A 20,000-nucleotide genomic window follows, 5' to 3' on the forward strand; every position below is an offset into this window, starting at 1 on the left:
ATATGCTGAGATCCCAACTTTTCTATCCGTATAGCAAGAGCGCGAACATGATATTTCTTTGCTTGTTCCAGGTCACCCTGGGCACGGAGTACACTGGCTATGTTGTTGTAACTGGATGCGACATGGGTATGCTGACATCCCAACTTTTCTATCCGTATAGCAAGAGCGTGATCCAGATACTCCTTTGCCTGTTCCAGGTCACCCTGGGCACGGAGTACACTGGCTATGTTGTTGTAACTGGATGCGACATCGATATGCTGAGATCCCAACTTTTTTATCCGTATAGCAAGAGTGCAATTGAGATACTCCTTTGCTTGTTCCAGGTCACCTTGGTCATGGAGTACAATGGCTATGTCGTTGTAACTGGGTGCGACAACAATATGCTGAGATCCCATCTTTTCTATGCATATAGCAAGAGCGTGATCATGATAGTCCTTTGCTTGTTCCAGGTCACCTTGGTCATGAAGTACACTGGCTTTGTTGCTGTAACTGGATGCGACCTTGATATGCTGAGATCCCAACTTTTCTATCCGTATAGCAAGAGCGCAATCGTGATACTCCTTACCCTGTTCCAGGTCACCCTGGGCTCGGAGTACACTGGCTATGTTGTTGTAACTTGATGCAACATCCATATGCTGAGATCCCAACTTTTCTATCCGAATAGCAAGAGCGCAATTGAGATACTCCTTTGCTTGTTCCAGGTCACCTTGGTCAGGGAGTAGGGTAGCTATGTTGTTGTAACTGGATGCGACATGGGTATGCTGACATCCCAACTTTTCTATCCGTATAGCAAGAGCGTGATCCAGATACTCCTTTGCCTGTTCCAGGTCACCCTGGGCACGGAGTACACTGGCTATGTTGTTGTAACTGGATGCGACATCGATATGCTGAGATCCCAAATTTTGTATCCGTATAGCAAGAGTGCAATTGAGGTACTCCTTTGCTTGTTCCAGGTCACCTTGGTCATGGAGTACAATGGCTATGTCGTTGTAACTGGGTGCGACAACAATATGCTGAGATCCCATCTTTTCTATGCATATAGCAAGAGCGTGATCATGATAGTCCTTTGCTTGTTCCAGGTCACCTTGGTCATGAAGTACACTGGCTTTGTTGTTGTAACTGGATGCGACATTGATATGCTGAGATCCCAACTTTTCTATCCGTATAGCAAGAGCGCAATCGTGATACTCCTTACCCTGTTCCAGGTCACCCTGGGCTCGGAGTACACTGGCTATGTTGTTGTAACTTGATGCAACATCCATATGCTGAGATCCCAACTTTTCTATCCGAATAGCAAGAGCGCAATTGAGATACTCCTTTGCCTGTTCCAGGTCACCTTGGCCATGGAGTAGAGTGGCTATGTTGTTGTAACTGGATGCGACATCGATATGCTGAGATCCCAACTTTTCTATCCGTATAGCAAGAGCGCGATCAAGATACTCCTTTGCCTGTTCCAGGTCACCTTGGTCATGGAGTACAATGGCTATGTTGTTGTAACTGGATGCGACATCGATATGCTGAGATCCCAACTTTTCTATCCGTATAGCAAGAGCGCGATCATGATACGCCTTTACTTGTTCCAGGTTACCCTGGGCACAGAGTACACTGGCTATGTTGTTCTAACTGGATGCAACATCGATATGCTGAGATTCCAACTTCTCTATCAGAATAGCAAGAGCGCGATCGAGATACTCCTTTGCTTGTTCCAGGTCACCTTGGTCATGGAGTATAGTGGCTATGTTGTTGTAACTGGATGCGACATCGATATGCTGAGATCCCAACTTTTCTATCCGTATAACAAGAGCGCGATCATGATACTCCTTTGCCTGTTCCAGGTCACCCTGGGCACGGAGTACGCTGGCTATGTTGTTGTAACTGGATGCGACATCGATATGCTGAGATCCCACCTTTTCTATTTGTATAGCAAGAGCGCGAACATGATACTCCTTTGCCTATTTCAGGTTGCCCTTGGCATGGAGTACAGTCGCTATGTTGTTGTAACTGATTGCGACCTTGATATGCTGAGATCCCAACTTTTCTATCTGCATAGCAAGAGCGCGATCGTGATATTCCTTTGCTTGTTCCAGGTCACCTTGGTCACGGAGTATAGTGGCTATGTTGTTGTAACTGGTTGCGACATCGATATGCTGAGATCCCAACTTTTCTATCTGTATAGCAAGAGCGCGATCCTGATACTCCTTTGCCTGTTCCAGGTCACCTTGGTCTTGTAGCAGAGTGGCTATGTTGTTGTAACTGGATGCAACATCGATATGCCGAGATCCCAACTTTTCTATCCGTATAGTAAGAGCGCGATCGTGATATTCCTTTGCTTGTTTCAGGTCCCCTTGGTCATGGAGTACAGTGGCTATGTTGTTGTAACTGGATGCGACATGGATATGCTGAGATCCCAACTTTTCTATCTGTATAGCAAGAGCGCGATCGAGATACTCCTTTGCTTGTTCCAGGTCACCTTGGTCATGGAGTATAGTGGCTATGTTGTTGTAACTGGTTGCGACATTGATATGCTGAGATCCCAACTTTTCTATCACTATAGCAAGAGCGCGATCATGATACTCCTTTGCCTGTTCCAGGTCACCCTGGGCACGGAGTACAGTGGCTATGTTGTTGTAACTGGTTGCGACATCGATATGCTGAGATCCCAACTTTTCTATCCGTATAACAAGAGCGCGATCATGATACTCCTTTGCTTGTTCCAGGTCACCTTGGTCATGGAGTACAGTCGCTATGTTGTTGTAACTGATTGCGACCTTGATATGCTGAGATCCCAACTTTTCTATCTGCATAGCAAGAGCGCGATCGTGATATTCCTTTGCTTGTTCCAGGTCACCTTGGTCACGGAGTATAGTGGCTATGTTGTTGTAACTGGTTGCGACATTGATATGCTGAGATCCCAACTTTTCTATCCCTATAGCAAGAGCGCGAACATGATACTCCTTTGCTTGTTCCAGGTCACCTTGGTTATGGAGTATATTGGCTATGTTGTTGTAACTGGTTGCGACATCGATATGCTGAGATCCCAACTTTTCTATCCGTATAGCAAGAGCGCGTTCATGATACTCTTTTGATTCTTGAAACTCACCCATCATGTGATGGACATTGCCTAACACATCATAGACTGCTGCCAAGTCTCCCTCACAAAATACACCACCATGCTGAATTAATTTTAGAGCTACCTTACAGATGCTTTTGGCTCTATTAAAGTCGCAATGATTAGCACAAATTGTGCTAAACCTAATGAAATAATTTGGATAATCTTTCACATTTAAATTGACTTTTGATAAGTCAGGTACATTGAATACCGTTTCAATTTTTGTTATTGGGCACTTCAAATGAGGTAGCAGCTGGAAGCTTTTAGAAATAGAGTCTTTTTTATCAAGATTTTTCTCATCTATAAACTGACTAAATGAGGTAATACCCCAATGAATGATTTGAAAATATTGAGCCTCCGAATACTTTTTGATTCTAGTTTGGGTGACATTTCTCACAATTTGATGTACTTGAACGTAGACGCCACTCTCGTCTTCTTCAACTAACAGCAGCGAGCTTTTTCGAATCCTTAAACCAATGATATCTTTGTCCGCAGAAGCGTCTAATCCACTCCCATCGCTTTCGTTCTCGACATTTAGGCTGTACTTTATCACAAGGTCAAGGTTTAATGGTTGCTGACCACAGAGAGAAATAAAACCGAATGTGTGATTCACAACCTTGTCAGATGACATCACGCCGTCCACGGCTAATGAAATCGCTGTGGTCATAGAGATTGGGTAGCTTTGGTTTGTCATGGCAAGAAAATCCTCAGTGTTAGCACGCTGACCCCTCTCAAGCTTCTCGAGGTAGCCTTTCCAGCCAAAATTCGAAGATGCTACCCGAACTTGTTTGACAAAGATAGCGGCGCTTGCTAAGGCAAGGGGTTGGTAATCTAATGCCCGAGCAACTTCTTTTTCAGTCTCACCGTCAGCGATGCCGGAGAGAGAGGCTAATAAGGAAATGGCGTCAGATGGTGTCATGCCCTTGCTCACAGAGATGTGATTGCTGAAAGAGGTTTCTGAAGGAATAGCAGCGGTGTCTTGCGATGTGATCAGCAGCTGACCTTTACACCAGTGCGTGTCTCCGGTCTCTGGCAAATGAGGATTCATTTCACTTATGCTGGCGACATTGTCCACCACTAACAGCCACGATGAGTAAAGCTCAACTTTGGTACTAATTAATGACTTTATGTTGGCAATCTTCCCCTCCGTCTTCAGATCTTTGTCGTTTAGAGTACTTGTGACTGCATATTCTGAACACTTTAGATTACGAGAAAAAGAGACGTAGGAATCTAACAGAGAATCAAGACTTTGCGCATTTAGAGTCATCACGAATGCATTCTCGCCCGCGATTTGTTTTTTGTCATCAAAGAATTTCTTTGCGGCAAGACCAGCTAACTGAGATTTGCCGCTTCCAGGGTTTCCTGATGGGTACAGAGAAGTTAATCGGTTCTCGTTGGTTTCTTTCAGTTGCTTTAGCTGTTGAGCTATCTTAGCCAATTCATGATCTCGTTCGGCAACATCGTGCGATGGTTTGGGTGGGAGAATGCAAAATGCTGCAGGAGCTTGAGTTAGTAACTGCTCTTCAAGGACCTTTCGATGCTTTTCTGTTTCCTTAAGGGTTTCACATTTTTCTCCAAGTTCCTGTTCTTTGTCTTTCAGTTCGTCTTTTAGGTGGTCGACTTCTTGCAAGACTTTTCGTAACTCGCCCGTCGGAAAACTCTTCTGAGTTCTGATTTCTTGAATCTTTAGATCGGGGAGGCCAAGTGCTTGAAAGGCAACTACAACTTTACCTACAGCAGTTTGAAACTCTGACTCCTTGACATGGCCTTGTGGCAAATGAGCAAAGTCTTGATTACGAAAATTTCTCAAATCATCCACATTTGATCGGACTACTGTGTTTAGGCCTATTCCAATACAGTCGGAGTACAGTATAGCGTAAAAGAGCATGGTGCAATCCCATTCTGCTCTATTTCCGTTAACCATGGTTGCCAGAAGACCCGTGTTTTTTCTTTGGTTTCTTGGCGACTCCTGGTTTTTGAAGTCCAGTCCATTTCGGGGTTCGTCTTTCCATTCTCCCAAAGTTGCCTTGTAACGGTTGTCCCATTCTTGTTTGAAGATTGTTCGCAGGCCCTCAGTTATCACATCAGTAGTGATAAAGCAGATCCTGAAGTAGTTCAGTTGCTCCTCAGTGTATTGCGGTCCAGTGGCCATACTTAGTCAGGTTCAGCGTTTAGTCAGACCTTGTTAAAAATAATTATTGCGTTAGTGTCAGAAGTAGTACAAAGGATCACTTAGTAACTTATATATATACTAAGATGCTTTTATTTTTACTTTTATTTATTTATTTTCGCAAATAATGCTAAATTTAAAGTGTGGTTTTGAATGTTTTTTCTGTGATACATTTTACGAAAAAGGAACCCAGGACAGCGATTTTTACTTCATGTCATCTTTACTGCTTCAATTTTCCTACGTCTGCGGCGCCAACGTGCAAACTACGGCGAGCCTTCAATGAACGATGCATCTGTCTGGCAGATATACTGTACACCCGTTCATAACCATCTCTTGAACAACAGAAGAGGCCTTTACTGACGTTTTTCACTTCCGTCTCTAGGTCGTCGATAGAGGAAGGATGGACGTTTTAGTGAGACAATCCCTAAGTTGTTTACAAGGCATGTTAGTCATACACATGTTTTTGCAGAAACTCCAGTGTCTCGAGCTCCGTAGACGTGGCTTTGCAAATGATACGCTTTCGGATGGTAATCTTCTCGATAATGGGGTTGTAATTAAGGATTTTTTTTAGTTTTGGCGCAGGGAAACTCTTTCAGGTGTCAACACTCCTTACCTTTAGTAATGGTCTATTTGGATGAAGACAAACAACAATCCTTCACAGTTCACTCTTCCTGCAAGGAGGGAAAGAAAAACTGAATGAAAACATAGTTAAATGATAACATACAGACCCAAATTGTACTATACTTATAGTGAGCAGCCCGTTTCTGCAAAGTCCGGAAAGCTTTTCAGGCGAGAGAAGTCACTGTGAAAAGCATACGCTTGCTCTATAAAGCTGGTCCTTTGCCATGATTTCAAGTTAGGAGACGAGAAAAAAAAAATGGCAAGACTTCACGCTTCAAGAGGTTTTGCTTTTTAAGGTAAAGCTCAAATGACAATAACCAGGCTTTTACTTCGAACCGTTAAATAACGAAGAAACAAACTGAATCAAAATCACCATAACAGCACAAAGGAAAACCAGTGTAGTACAAGCGCAAAATATTTAAATGTATTAAAGATTAAATTAAATTATTGACAGTTTAATTACAAATCATTCGTGTGGTTCAGTTACGAAGGATCGCAAACATTTGACTTACCGATTAGGAATGTAAGGCAAACTTTTCCTAGACGTCTCTTAAGTTCTTGCGATGGTGAAAAATCACTGCACGGTCAACAAGTCTGAGGACTCTAATATAGAACCTGATCAGCCACGCCCTCACCCCTGAAACAACGGACACCAACATGACATTAACAAATTCGATGATGGAACTTAACAGTCCAAGAAGACATGCAAGATACCTTAGCCGTTCATCGTAACCATAATCAAGGAAGACAAAGATCGGTGGTGCTAACATTCAAGCGATTTTTAGTTCGTCGCAGCTGCAACTTCGATCGTTTCGAAGGCACAGGATATGATTTTCATAGCACTGAATATAAACACGATCCACCGCAAACAATCAATTGCTACGCACTTGCGTATTCCATTATGTACTTGAGACACTACCCTATGCTTGATTGGTTGAGCTGAAAGCGTTCCACCAACCTCATTTGCACGTTTGTCCACAAACCACGATGTATTCGAAACTGGTACGGTCTGATCGCGGTTACGAAAGGCTGGGTAAAGTAGGTTGATGGAACTTAAGTGTTTATGGCACTATATAGCAAAGAAAAGGGAAAATTCCCTATGTATAGATCCTATGGCAACAGGTCAATATTTACTTATCAATCATGGATGGCTGGATTTCTATAATAAACTCGTAAACGCACCCTGCAGTCACAGGAATTCACAATTATCATTTTAGCGCAGTTATGCTGAAAAGGTTCACTCAGACAGCGCTATGCAGTTTATTTCTGTTAAAATAACAATGCATCTGTCCTTCTGCTGGAAACACTGACTGTTAACTATAGATGTTTCAGTTTTTAGACTGCTCAATGAACAAACTGAAAACAAAGTGCATCAAGTATTCTAATGCGTCATGCACAAGAAATTAGAGTTGTTTCATTTCTTCTAGTTATGACCTTCAGTTTTAAAACAACCTTATAGAAATAAGGACCCAAACACTGACGTAAGAATGGAATGGATAGAAAGGCAATTTTTGCAGCCAGCATAATCAGTCGCAAGCAAGTTTCACCTAGCATTGAATGAAGAACAATCGAGAACAACCTTCTAATACCGTGACATATTTCGTAAAAGCTTCATTCTTTGGACAATAGGCCGAACTTAACATGTTTCATTCTTTCTGGGCAGACAAATCAGTGTACTAGTGTCGTAAGGCGTCTTTCAACATAAAACTTCAGAATTCAGTCCTGTTATCTGGATGGACATGACAACACTTTGTGGAGCGGAATACACACGAGAGCATAATATCAGTCAAACTTAACTTCGGAATCATGCGATTTATTTCTTCCCCGGTTTAACAAGTTCCGTGGAAATCTTTGCTATTCCTTGAACTATCAGCTTTCCGGAAATGGTCTTAAGTGTAATGAGCAAACGTGAGATACTTAAAGGAGCTCTTTCAAAGATGACGCGACAGAAGGAAGTTAGAACAATGTCCCGAATTATCATCCATTTACGACGTATTTTACCACCTTGTGCTTGCCTTTAAGTCAGTAATACAAGTTATACAGGTTTAGTTAGCTGTAGAAGGGCTTCAAAAAGACTGCTGAAAAAGTTACATCTCCATGGCACAACAATTTCCTTAACAGCACAGTGAAGGGAAACGTCCCTTTGCAAATATCCTGTTGGCAACCGGTCAATAATTAGGATTCGACTATGGGTGACTGGAGTTTGACAGTGAATCAAAAATACACGTCGTACAAGTTGAGTCAGGGTTGAGGTCGAACCCAAAGCTTTTTCTCACAGATTATTCATTGATTTTATAAGCTGCTCTTCTGGCAGAAGCTCCGCTGACTATCGAACGGGGTATCCTCAGAGAGAAGAGGCTTTTTTAGCCGACTCATACACCTTATTCCAAATTGGCCGCTATTTAGATATTCATATGTTTTTATTTAAAATATACCTTGATGCCTCGTTTAAGGCAAAATATTCTTTTGAATGTGAAGCTTGAGAACGAGGCATCAATGGCTAATGCACCTATCAATGTTAATCCCCACGGTGGGGGGGGGGGGGGTCTCGGGGAAGGGGTGATGATTTTGACATTTTCTGAAAGAAATGAGTCAAATTCCCCACCCCCGGGACAACATAATTTCCCAAAAGTATCAAAAGCTCACACGCTGGGGCGAGTAGAGGTGGCCAAAATAATATCCTTTGGACCTTGCTGCACACAATAAGAGTGCAATGTATGTACCCCTCACCTTTCATCCAGCCACCTCTCACAAATGTGGGAAGTTAATTTGAACGCCTTCTGGGTATTTTTCAAGATGGCGGAGTTATTTTCAGGCAACCTCGTTTCCAGGGCCTTTCCCTCACTACCTGGGGAGGGAAAAGCCTTGGGAACAAGATTGATTTCCAAGCCCTCTTCATTATCCAAGATGGTGGCCATGTCAAATTCCCCACCCTGGGGATATGTCGTACGATGAAAATCCCCACCCTTGGGAGAGACCTCCCCCACTGGGGCTTAACATTGATAGATGCATAATTTGAATAAAAAGAAAAGTATCTTTAAATGGCGGCATTAATTTTGAAATGAGGTGTATTCCCCAAAACAGTGAAGGCACAGGACATAGCTTTGCGATGTTTATAGCACTGAATATAAACACGATCAACCGCAAACAATCAATTGCTACGCGCTTGCGCATTCCATCATGTACTTGAGACCGACCACCCTAGTCTTGATTTGTTGAGCTGAAAGCGTTCCACCAACCTCACTTGCACGTTTGTCCACAAACCACTATGTATTCGAAACTGGTATGTTGATAGAACTTAAGTATTTATGGCACCATCTAGCAATGAAAAGGGAAAATTACCTTTCTATAGATCCTATGGCGACAGGTCAATATTGACTTATCAATCATGGATGGCTGGATTTTTATAATAAACTCGTAAACGCAACCTGCAGTCACAAGAATTCATAATTATCATTTAAGCGCAGTTGTGCTGAGAAGGTTCACTCAGACAGCGCTATGCAGTTTATTTCTGTTAAAATAACAATGCATCTGTCCTTCCGCTGAAAATACTGACTGTTAACTATAGATGGTTCAGTTTTTAGACTGCTCAATGAACAAACTGAAAACAAAGTGCATCAAGTATTGTAATGCGTCATGCACAAGAAATTAGAGTTGTTTCATTTCTTCTAGTTATGACCTTCAGTTTTAAAACAACCTTATAGAAATGAGGACGCAAACACTGACGTAAGAATGGAATGCATAGAAATTGAGGCAATTTTTGCAGCCAGCATAATTAGTCACAAGCAAGCTTCACCTGGCATTGAAAGAAGAACCATCGAGAACGACCTTCTAATACCGTGAAATATTTGGGGATTTTGACATTTTCTGAAAAAAATGAGTCAAATTCCCCATCCCCGGGACAACATAATTTGCCAAAAGTATCAAAAGCCCCCACGCTGGGGCGAGTAGAGGTGGCCAAAATAATATCCTTTAGACCTTGCTGCACACAATAAGAGTGCAATGTATGTACCCCTCACCTTTCGTTCAGCCACCTCTCACAAATGTGGGAAGTTCATTTCAACGCCTTCTGGGTATTTTTCAAGATGGCGGAGTTATTTTCAGGCAACCTCGTTTCCAGGGCCTTTCCCTCACTACCTGGGGAGGGAAAAGATTGATTTCCAAGCCCTATTTATTATCCAAGATGGTGGCCATGTCAAATTCTCCACCCTGGGGATATGTCGTACGATCAAAATCCCCACCCTTGGGACAGACTTCACAGTCAAAGCCCCGTGGGTAGCCCGATCCCCCCCCCCCCCTCCCTTCCCATCCTGGGGCTTAACATTGATAGGTGCATAATTTGAATAAAAACAAAAGTATATTTAAAAGGCGGCCAGTTATGAATAAGGTGTATTCCCCGAAACAGCGGTTGGTCATCAACTGGAACGTCATGATATAATCAGGTGCCGCGTTAAGGTCACTTTGTCTGGGTAAAAACATAATAAGTCGTAAACAAGTTATTGCATTTTTCATAATTCTGCGGAATTCATCCTCAAGCGCCAACGGCCAAACTGCATTTTGGCTTCCATCAATCAAACTTCCGATGCCAACCACAGATGAAGAAATCAACTGATGCATGACTAACCCACCAATCAGCATCTTTGGTTCCCACGGTACATTCGTATATTCAAACTCGACGCCGATATATAATAAATTTTACGAAAAAGGAACCCAGGACAGCGATTTTTACTTCATGTCATCTTTATTCCTTCAATAAAATTACGTCCGCGGCGCGAACGTGCAAACTACAGCGAGCGTTCAATGAAAGATGCATCTGTCTGGCAGATCTACTGTACACCCGTTTATAACGATCTCTTGAACAACAGAAGAGGCGAACTGAGGCAGGTCATCAAGGAGCTTAGCAACAAGGACGGCAACCGCAACGGCGCAACGAGAACATCGATTCAAAATAGAAATTCTCGTATCTGTAATCAGTTCGCGCCGGATTACTTCAACTCTTTCACTGTGTAAAGTGTGTGTGTTGTCCAAAATGAAACCTGTTAAAGTTTGAAGAGAGAGAGAGATCAAAAATCTGAATTCGTCGGCTGCCGTTGTCCTCAAGTCGCTGATTTTGATCATTTGACGTTGTTGTTTTGCTTAGGACGGGAAACTGACGTACCGAGTGTAAAACGCAGATGCAGAGCATGCAGATCAATTATTTTCGCTCATTATATCTTTACTTTGTATTGTGACGTTCTCGTTGCCGTTGCCTTCCTTATGGCTAAAGCTTCCTATCATTTTATTTCGTGCAAATATGGGGATTGTCAGTGGTTCCTATGCAGGAAAAAATGACAGCACCGTGATAAGTCCGGCAGGCTTTAATGATTGAACTGCGATTTTTAAGAGAGTGGAGAAGGGAAGGGTTGTAAGCAAAAAATGAAAAAGCTCTACAAAGAGGAAGTCAGGAAAATTTCAAGACAATCTCTTTCCATTTTCCGCCTCTAACTTAAGTCCGGTGCGTAATATGATAAAGCTATAAACCACTTCCCAACTTAACAATCCACGGAGAACTCATGGAGATGTCAACTGGGCAGGCCCCTTGCAGTCCTTAAAAACAGTGTAACGGGTGGATCTGATCTCACCTTTGCTAGATGTCACTGAAATTCTCCTCTACGCAAGCTGAGTGATATACGAAGCCGGAAGTACAATGGTTCCGATCAATTTGCCGTCTCGAAGACAACGAGCAACAGAGATGTACGTCGTCCTACAACAGATATTAGCCCAAACTTCAGTGACGTGAGCAGTGATAGTTTTAGCTTCTGCTAGTCTAACTACGCTTCAACTGTTGTAAGGCAATCCCTTACTACAAAAAAAAAACAAAATCAAAATCAAACGGAATATAAGATGCTTTAATAGGTGCACTATTTCCTTATTAATTATTGATAACCTTCTATTCTACGGAAGAAATAATATTTGCCGTTGCCAGGCTTTTTTGCGAGCGTGCAATTTTTCTCTCAAATCACGTAAGCTCGGTCCACAGGAACACCAGACTGTGGCCAGATAATGAAATATGTTCGGTGCATTAAACTTCTCTGTAACAAGATATGACTTCCCTTTTAGCCTTAAAGGTTTCTCCTTCGCTTTCGCTTTAGAAATATGCGTCGACGCTTCTAAATGCTGGAATGACAATAACCAGACTCTTACTTGCGAACCGTTAAATAATGAAGAGACAAACTGAATTAGACTCAGCAGAGTACAAAGGAAACCCAGTGCAGTAAAGGCGCTATACATTTAAAATGTATTAAAGCTTAAATTAAATTATTCACAGTTTAATTACAAATCATTTGTGTGGTTCAGCTACGAAGGATTGCAAACATTTGACTTACCGATTAGGAACGTAAGGCAAACTTTTCCTAGAAATCTCTTAAGTTCTTGCGATGGTGAAAAAACACTGCACGGTCAACAAGTCTGAGGATTCTAATATAGAACCTGATCAGCCACGCCCTCACCCCTGAAACAGACACCAACATGGCATTAACAAATTCGATGATGGAATTTAACAGTCCAAGAAGACATGCAAATTACCTTAGCCGTTCATCGTTGCGATAATCAAGAAAAACAAAGATCAGTGGTGCTAACATTGAAGAGATTTTTAGTTCGTCGCAGCTGCAACTTCGATCGTTTCGAAGGCACAGGACATGCGTGCCTGGTGGTTTAACTACTGTAGCTTTGCGATGTTTATAGCACCGAATATAAAAAAGATCAACCTCAAACAATCAATTGCTACGCCCTTGCGTATTCCATTATGTACTTGAGACACTACCCTAGGCTTGATTTGTTGAAGTGAAAGCGTTCCCCAACCTACTTGCACGTTTACTTTGTCCACAAACTGCTATGTATTCAAAACTGGTACGGTCTGATCGCGGTTACGAAAGGCTGGGTAAAGTAGGTTGATGGAACTTAAGTATTTATGGCACCGTATAGCATTGAAAAGGGAAAATTCCCTTTCTATAGCTCCTATGCCAACAGGGCAATATTTACTTATCAATCATGGATGGCTGGATTTTTATAATAAACTCTTAAACGCACCCTGCAGCCACATGAATTCATAATTATCATTTTAGCGCAGTTATGCTTAAAAGGTTCACTCAGACAGCGCTATGCAGTTTATTTCTTTTAAAATAACTATGCATCTGTCCTTTTGCTGGAAATGCTGACTGTTAACTATAGATGTTTCAGTTTTTAGACTGCTCAATGAGCAAACTGAAAAATCCTAATTCGTCATGCACAAGAAATTATAGTTATCACCTTCCGTGTTAAAACAATGTTAGAGAAATGAGGACGCAAACACTGACGTAAGAATAGAATGGATAGAAAAGCAATTTTTGCAGCCAGCATAATCAGTCGCAAGCAAGTTTAACTTGGCATTGAAAGAAGAACAATCGAGAACAACCTTCTAATACCGTGACATATTTTGTAAAGACTTAAAATGTTTCTTTCTTTCTTGGCAGACAAATCGGTGTCTTAGCGTCGTAGGGCGTCTTTTAACTTGAAACTTCAGAATTCAGTCCTGTTATCTAGATGGACATGGCAACACATGGTGGAGCGGAATACATTTGAGAGCATAATGTGAAACTTAACTTCGGAGTCATGCGATCTTTTTCTTCCCCGGTTTAACAAGTTCCGTGGAAATCTTTGCTATTCCTTGAACTATCAGCTTTCCGGAAATGGTTTTAAGTGTAATGAACAAACGTGAAATACTCAAAGGAGCTCTTTCAAAGATGAAGCGACAGAAGGAAGTTAGAACAATGTCCCGAATTATGCCATTTACGACGTATTTTACCTACCTTGTGCTTGCCTTTAAATCAGTAATATAAGCTATACAGGTGTAGTTAGCTGTAGAAGGAGCTTTATAAAGACTGCTGAACATCGCCATTGCACATTAAGGTAGTTAACCCTTTAAGCAGCGAGGGGTTCCCGATTGACGAGTAAAATCGTCTGGCGTTAGACAGAGTAAAATGGGTAAGTGCCTTTTGGTACTATCGGGGCTGAAATGGTTAAACATGGACATAGTTTTTTCACGTTGTTAGCTTAACCCTTTAAGCCCCGAGGGGTTCCCCATTGACGAGTAAAATCGTCTGGCGTTAGACAGAGTAAAATCTATATGTGCCATTTGGCACTATCGGGGCTGAAAGGGTTAACAGCGAAGGCACAGGACATAGCTTTGCGATGTTTATAGCACTGAATATAAACGCGATCAACCGCAAACAATCAATTGCTACGCGCTTGCGTATTCCATTATATACTTGAGACACTACCCTAGTCTTGATTTGTTGAGCTGAAAGCGTTCCATCAACCTCACTTGCACGTTTGTCCACAAACCACTATGTATTCGAAACTGGTAGGTTGATAGAACTTAAGTATTTATGGCACCATATAGCAATGAAAAGGGAAAATTCCCTTTCTATAGATCCTATGGCAACAGGTCAATATTTACTTATCAATCATGGATGGCTGGATTTTTATAATAAACTCGTAAACGCACCCTGCAGTCACAAGAATTCATAATCATTTTAGCCCAGTTATGCTAAAAAGGTGTACTCAGACAGCGCTATGCAGTTTATATCTGTTAAAATAACTATGCATGTGTCTTTTTGCTGGAAATGCCGACTGTTAACTATAGACGTTTCAGTTTTTAGCCTGCTCAATGAGCAAACTGAAGTATCCTAATGCGTCATGCACAAGAAATTATAGTTATCACCTTCCATTTTAAAACAATCTTAGAGAAATGAGGACGCAAACACTGACGTAAGAATAGAATGATTGGGTAGAAAGGCAATAATCAGTCGCAAGCAAGTTTCACCTGGCATTGAAAGAAGAACAATCGAGAACAACCTTCTAATACCGTGACATATTTTGTAAAGGCTTCATTCTTTCCACAATAGGCCGATCTTAAAATATTTCATTTTTTCTTGGTAGAAAAATCAGTGTATTAGCGTCGTAGGGCGTCTTTTAACTTGAAACTCCAGAATTCAGTCCTGTTATCTAGACGGACATGGCAACACATGGTGGAGCGGAATACATACGAGAGCATAATGTCAAACTTTAACTTCGGAGTCATGCGATTTTTTTCTTCCCCGGTTTAACAAGTGCCGTGGAAATCTTTGCTATTCCTTGAACTATCAGCTTTCTGGAAATGGTCTTAAGTGCAATGAGCAAATATGAGATACCCAAAGGGGCTCTTTTAAAGATAACACGACATAAGGAACTAAACAACAATATCCCAAATTATGCCATTTACGACCTATTTTACCTAATACCTTGTGCTTGCCTTTAAGTCAGTAATACAAGCCATACAGGTTTAGTTAGCTGTAGAAGGGTCTTCAAAAAGACTGCTGAACAACTTAACTCTTTATCGCACAACAGTTTAGTTAACAGCACAGTGACGGGCAACGTCCCTTTGCAAATATTCTGTTGTCAACCGGTCAATTCGCCAGCGAGCAGGCTCTCTCTCTGCGGTGGGAGAGAAGTAGAGGGCCACATTCTACACCCAGCCCCAGTCCCTCGAAGGGCCTGCTCCCAGGCTACCGGTCAATAATTAGGACTCTGCTAAGCCTCGTGGGTCCACAACATTTTGACCACTCTGATGACGAATATCGTTGTCGATAAGAGTACAGACAACGCTGAACCACCTTCGATTTGTTTCTTACCACAATATTCGACGATAAAGAAAGTGTTTATTTCAGAGCGTGACCAAAACCATGACACAAAGAAAGAGCAAGAGTTGTCTATAACTTTCTAGCAATATGATCGGTTTATTTCCCAAAATCAGCGTTCCTGATTGGGTATTACATTGCGTGACAAATTGACGCGAGCATGACGCGAGCAGCTTTGTCTAGGCTATTATTGACAACGGCAAATTAGCCAATCAGATTGCAAAATTACAAGCAATTGAGGTAAAAATGATATTTTCCATCGTGATAAATGTGATATAAACAACCTTGAGAAATATTATATATACCACCGTGATAAACGATAGCAGTCTGTCATACTCTTTTAAGAGTGAAGACTTACTTGGTAAATATATAGAGAAATAAATAAATTTACGGTCCAGGAGTTAATGATTGAACTGCGATTTTTAAGTGAGTACAGAAGGGGAGGGTTGTAAGCAAATGATAAAAAAGCTTTAAAAAAACGAAATCAGGAAAAATTTGAAGAGGATTGCCTTCCATTTTCCGCCTCTAATTTAAGACCGGTGCCTAATATGATAAAGCTGTAAACCACTTCCCAACTTAACATTCCACGGAGAACTCATGCACATGTCAACGGGGCAAGCCTCTTGCAGTCCTCACAACGAGTGTAACAGGTGGATCTGATCTCACCTTTGCTGGGTGTCACTGAAATTCTCCTCTACACAAGCTTAATGATATGCCAAGCCGGAAATACAATGGTTCCGATCACTTTGCCGTCTCGAAGACAACTAGCAACAGTGATGTACGTCCTCCTGCAACAGATGTTAGCCCAAGCTTCAGTGACGTGAGCAGTGATAGTTTTAGCTTCTGCAAGTCTAACTACACTTCAACTGTTGTAAGGCAATCCCTTCTTAAAAAAAACAACAACAAAAACAAACGGAATATACGATGCTTTAATAGGTGTATCATTTCCTTATTAATTATTGATGAACTTATATTCTACGGAAGAAATAATATTTGCCGTTGCCAGGCTTTTTTGCGAGCGTGCAATTTTTCTTTCAAATCACGTAAGCTCGGTCCACAGGAACACCAAACTGTGACCAGATAATGAAACATTTTCGGTGCATTAAACTTCTCTGTAAGCAAGTTATTGCATTTTTCATAATTCTGCGGAATTCATCCTCAAGCGCCAACGGCCAAACTGCATTTTGGCTTCCATCAATCAAACTTCCGATGCCAACCACAGATGAAGAAATCAACTGATGCATGACTAACCCACCAATCAGCATCTTTGGTTCCCACGGTACATTCGTATATTCAAACTCGACGCCGATATATAATAAATTTTACGAAAAAGGAACCCAGGACAGCGATTTTTACTTCATGCCATCTTTATTCCTTCAATAAAATTACGTCCGCGGCGCGAACATGCAAACTACAGCGAGCGTTCAATAAAAGATGCATCTGTCTGGCAGATCTACTGTACACCCGTTTATAACCATCTATTGAACAACAGAAGAGGCGAACTGAGGCAGATAATCAACAAGCTTAGCAACAAGGACGGCAACCGCAACGGCGCAACGAGAACATCGATTCAAAATAGAAATTCTCGTATCTGTAATCAGTTCGCGCCGGATTACTTCAACTCTTTCACTGTGTAAAATGTGTGTGTTGTCCAAAATGAAACTGGTTAAATTTTGAAGAGAGAGAGAGATCAAAAATCTGAATTCGTCGGCTGCCGTTGTCCTCAAGTCGCTGATTTTGATCATTTGACGTTGTTGTTTTGCTTAGGACGGGAAACTGACGTACCGAATGTATAACGCAGATGCAGAGCATGCAGATCAATTCTTTGCGCTCATTATACCTTCACTTTGTATTGTGACGTTCTCGTTGCCGTTGCCTTCCTTATGGCTAAAGCTTCCTATCATTTTATTTGGAGCAAATATGGGGAGGGTCAGTTGTTCCTATGCAGGGAAAAATGACAGCACCATCATAAATTTACAGTCCAGGCTTTAATGATTGAACTGCGATTTTTAAGTGAGTAGAGAAGGGGAGGGTTGTCTGCAAAAAATGAAAAAGCCTTACAAAGAGGATGTCAGGAAAATTTCAAGACGATCTCTTTCCATTTTCCGCCTCTAATTTAAGACCAGTGCCTAATATGATAAAGCTGTAAACCACTTCCCAACTTAACATTCCACGGAGAAATCATGGAGATGTCAACTGGGCAGGCCCCTTAATTGCAGTCCTTACAACGAGTGTAACAGGTGGATCTGATCTCACCTTTGCTAGATGTCACTGAAATTCTCCTCTACGCAAGCTGAGTGATGTACGAAGCCGGAATAACAATGGTTCTGATCAATTTGCCGTCTCGAAGACAACTAGCAACAGTGATGTACGTCCTCCTGCAACAGATATTAGCCCAAACTTCAGTGGCGTGAGCAGTGATAGTTTTAGCTTCTGTTAGTCTAACTACACTTCAACTGTTGTAAGGCAATCTCTTACTGAAAAAAAAACAAAACAAACAAAAACAAACGGAATATACGATGCTTTTATAAGTGTACTATTTCCTTATTAATTATTGATGAACTTCTATTCTACGGAAGAAATAATCTTTGCCGTTGGCAGGCTTTTTATGAGCGCGCATTTTTTCTCTCAAATCACCAAAGCTCGGTCCACAGGAACACCAAACTGTGACCAGATAATGAAACATTTTCGATGCATTAAACTTCTCTGTAACAAGATATGACTTCCCTTTTAGCCTTTAAGGTTTCTCTTTCGCTTTCGCTTTAGAAATATGCGTTGACGCTTCTAAATGCTCGAATGACAATAACCAGACTCTTACTTGCGAACCGTTAAATAATGAAGAGACAAACTGAATTAGAATCAGCAGAGCACAAAGGAAAACAAGTGCAGAAAAGGCGCTATATATTAAAATGTATTAAAGCTTAAATTAAATTATTCACAGTTTAATTACAAATCATTTGTGTGGGTCAGCTACGAAGGATTGCAAACATTTGACTTACCGATTAGGAACGTAAGGCAAACTATTCCTAGAAATCTCTTAAGTTCTTGCGATGGTGAAAAATCACTGCACGGTCAACAAGTCTGAGGATTCTAATATAGAACCTGATCAGGCACGCCCTCACCCCTGAAACATACACCAACATGACATTAACAAATTCTATGATGGAATTTAACAGTCCAAGAAGACATGCAAGAAACCTTGGCCGTTCATCGTTGCCATAATCAAGAAAGACAAAGATCGGTGGTGCTAACATTGAAGCGATTTTTAGTTCGTTGCAGCGGCAACTTCGATTGTTCCGAAGGCACAGGACGTGCGTGCCTGGTGGCTTGAACTACTGTATCTTTGCGATGTTTATACAACCGAATACAAAAAAGATCAACCTCAAACAATCAATTGTTACACTTGCGTATTACATTATGTACTTGAGACACTACCCTATGCTTGATTTGTTGAGGTGAAAGCGTTCCACCAACCCACTTGTACGTTTGTCAACAAACCGCTATGTATTCAAAACTGGTACGGTCTGATCGCGGTTACGAAAGGCTGGGTAAAGTAGGTTGATGGAACTTAAGTATTTATGGCACCATATAGCATTGAAAGGGAAAATTCCCTTTCTATAGATCCTATGGCAACAGGTCAATATTTACTTATCAATCATGGATGGCTGGATTTTTATAATAAACTCTTAAACGCACCGTGCAACCACAAGAATTCATAATTATCATTTTAGCGCAGTTATGCTGAAAAGGTTCACTCAGACAGCGCTATGCAGATTATCTCTGTTAAAATAACTATGCATCTGTCCATTTGCTGACTGTTAACTATAGATGTTTCAGTTTTTAGACTGCTCAATGAGCAAACTGAAGTATCCTAATTCGTCATGCACAATAAATTATAGTTGTTTTATTTCTTTTAGTTCTGATCTTCAATTTAAAAAACCCTTAAAGAAATGAGGGCGCAAACACTGACGAAAGAATAGAATGGATAGAAAAGCAATTTTTGCAGCCAGCATAATCAGTCGTAAGCAAGTTTCACCTGGCATTGAAAGAAGAACAATCGAGTACAACCTTCTAATACCGTGACATATTTTGTAAAGGCTTCATTCTTTGCACAATAGGCCGAACTTAACATGTTTCATTCTTTCTTTCTTGGCAGACAAATCAGTGTACTAGCTTCGTAGGGTGTCTTTTAACTTGAAACTTCAGAATTCAGCCCTGTTATCAAGATGGACATGGCAACACATGGTGGAGCGGAATACATACGAGAGAATAATGTCAAACTTAACTTCGGAGTAATGCGATTTTTTTCTTTCCCGGTTTAACAAGTGCCGTGGAAATCTTTACTATTCCTAGAAGTATCAGCTTTCCAGAAATGGTTTTAAGTGTAATGAACAAACGTGAAATA

The 20,000-nt window shown here is 41.2% G+C and overlaps 2 protein-coding genes across 2 annotated transcripts in view; both read right to left on the reverse strand.

The window, feature by feature from the left end:
- Positions 1-9,476, reverse strand: part of LOC138048507 (uncharacterized) — a 10,191-nt gene extending 715 nt beyond the window's left edge. The window contains 6 exon segments of the mRNA XM_068894690.1: positions 1-1,534; positions 1,625-5,290; positions 5,893-5,950; positions 6,413-6,537; positions 7,905-8,054; positions 9,243-9,476. The exon segment at positions 1-1,534 is cut by the window's left edge and continues 715 nt beyond it. Of these exon segments, the coding sequence (XP_068750791.1) occupies positions 1-1,534; positions 1,625-5,261 (5,171 nt within the window). The 5' untranslated portion in view covers positions 5,262-5,290; positions 5,893-5,950; positions 6,413-6,537; positions 7,905-8,054; positions 9,243-9,476.
- LOC138048502 (uncharacterized) overlaps positions 1-20,000 on the reverse strand; it is a 69,931-nt gene that overhangs the window by 48,899 nt on the left and 1,032 nt on the right. The window contains exons 2-5 of the mRNA XM_068894686.1: positions 18,595-18,719; positions 17,852-17,973; positions 12,266-12,390; positions 11,522-11,643 (exon numbers count right to left, since the gene is read on the reverse strand). The gene's annotated coding sequence lies outside the window, so the exon portion shown is untranslated. The remainder of the gene's footprint in view (positions 1-11,521; positions 11,644-12,265; positions 12,391-17,851; positions 17,974-18,594; positions 18,720-20,000) is intronic.

This window comes from Montipora capricornis, chromosome 5 (assembly GCF_036669925.1).
Source record: "Montipora capricornis isolate CH-2021 chromosome 5, ASM3666992v2, whole genome shotgun sequence".
Classification (NCBI taxonomy): domain Eukaryota; kingdom Metazoa; phylum Cnidaria; class Anthozoa; order Scleractinia; family Acroporidae; genus Montipora; species Montipora capricornis.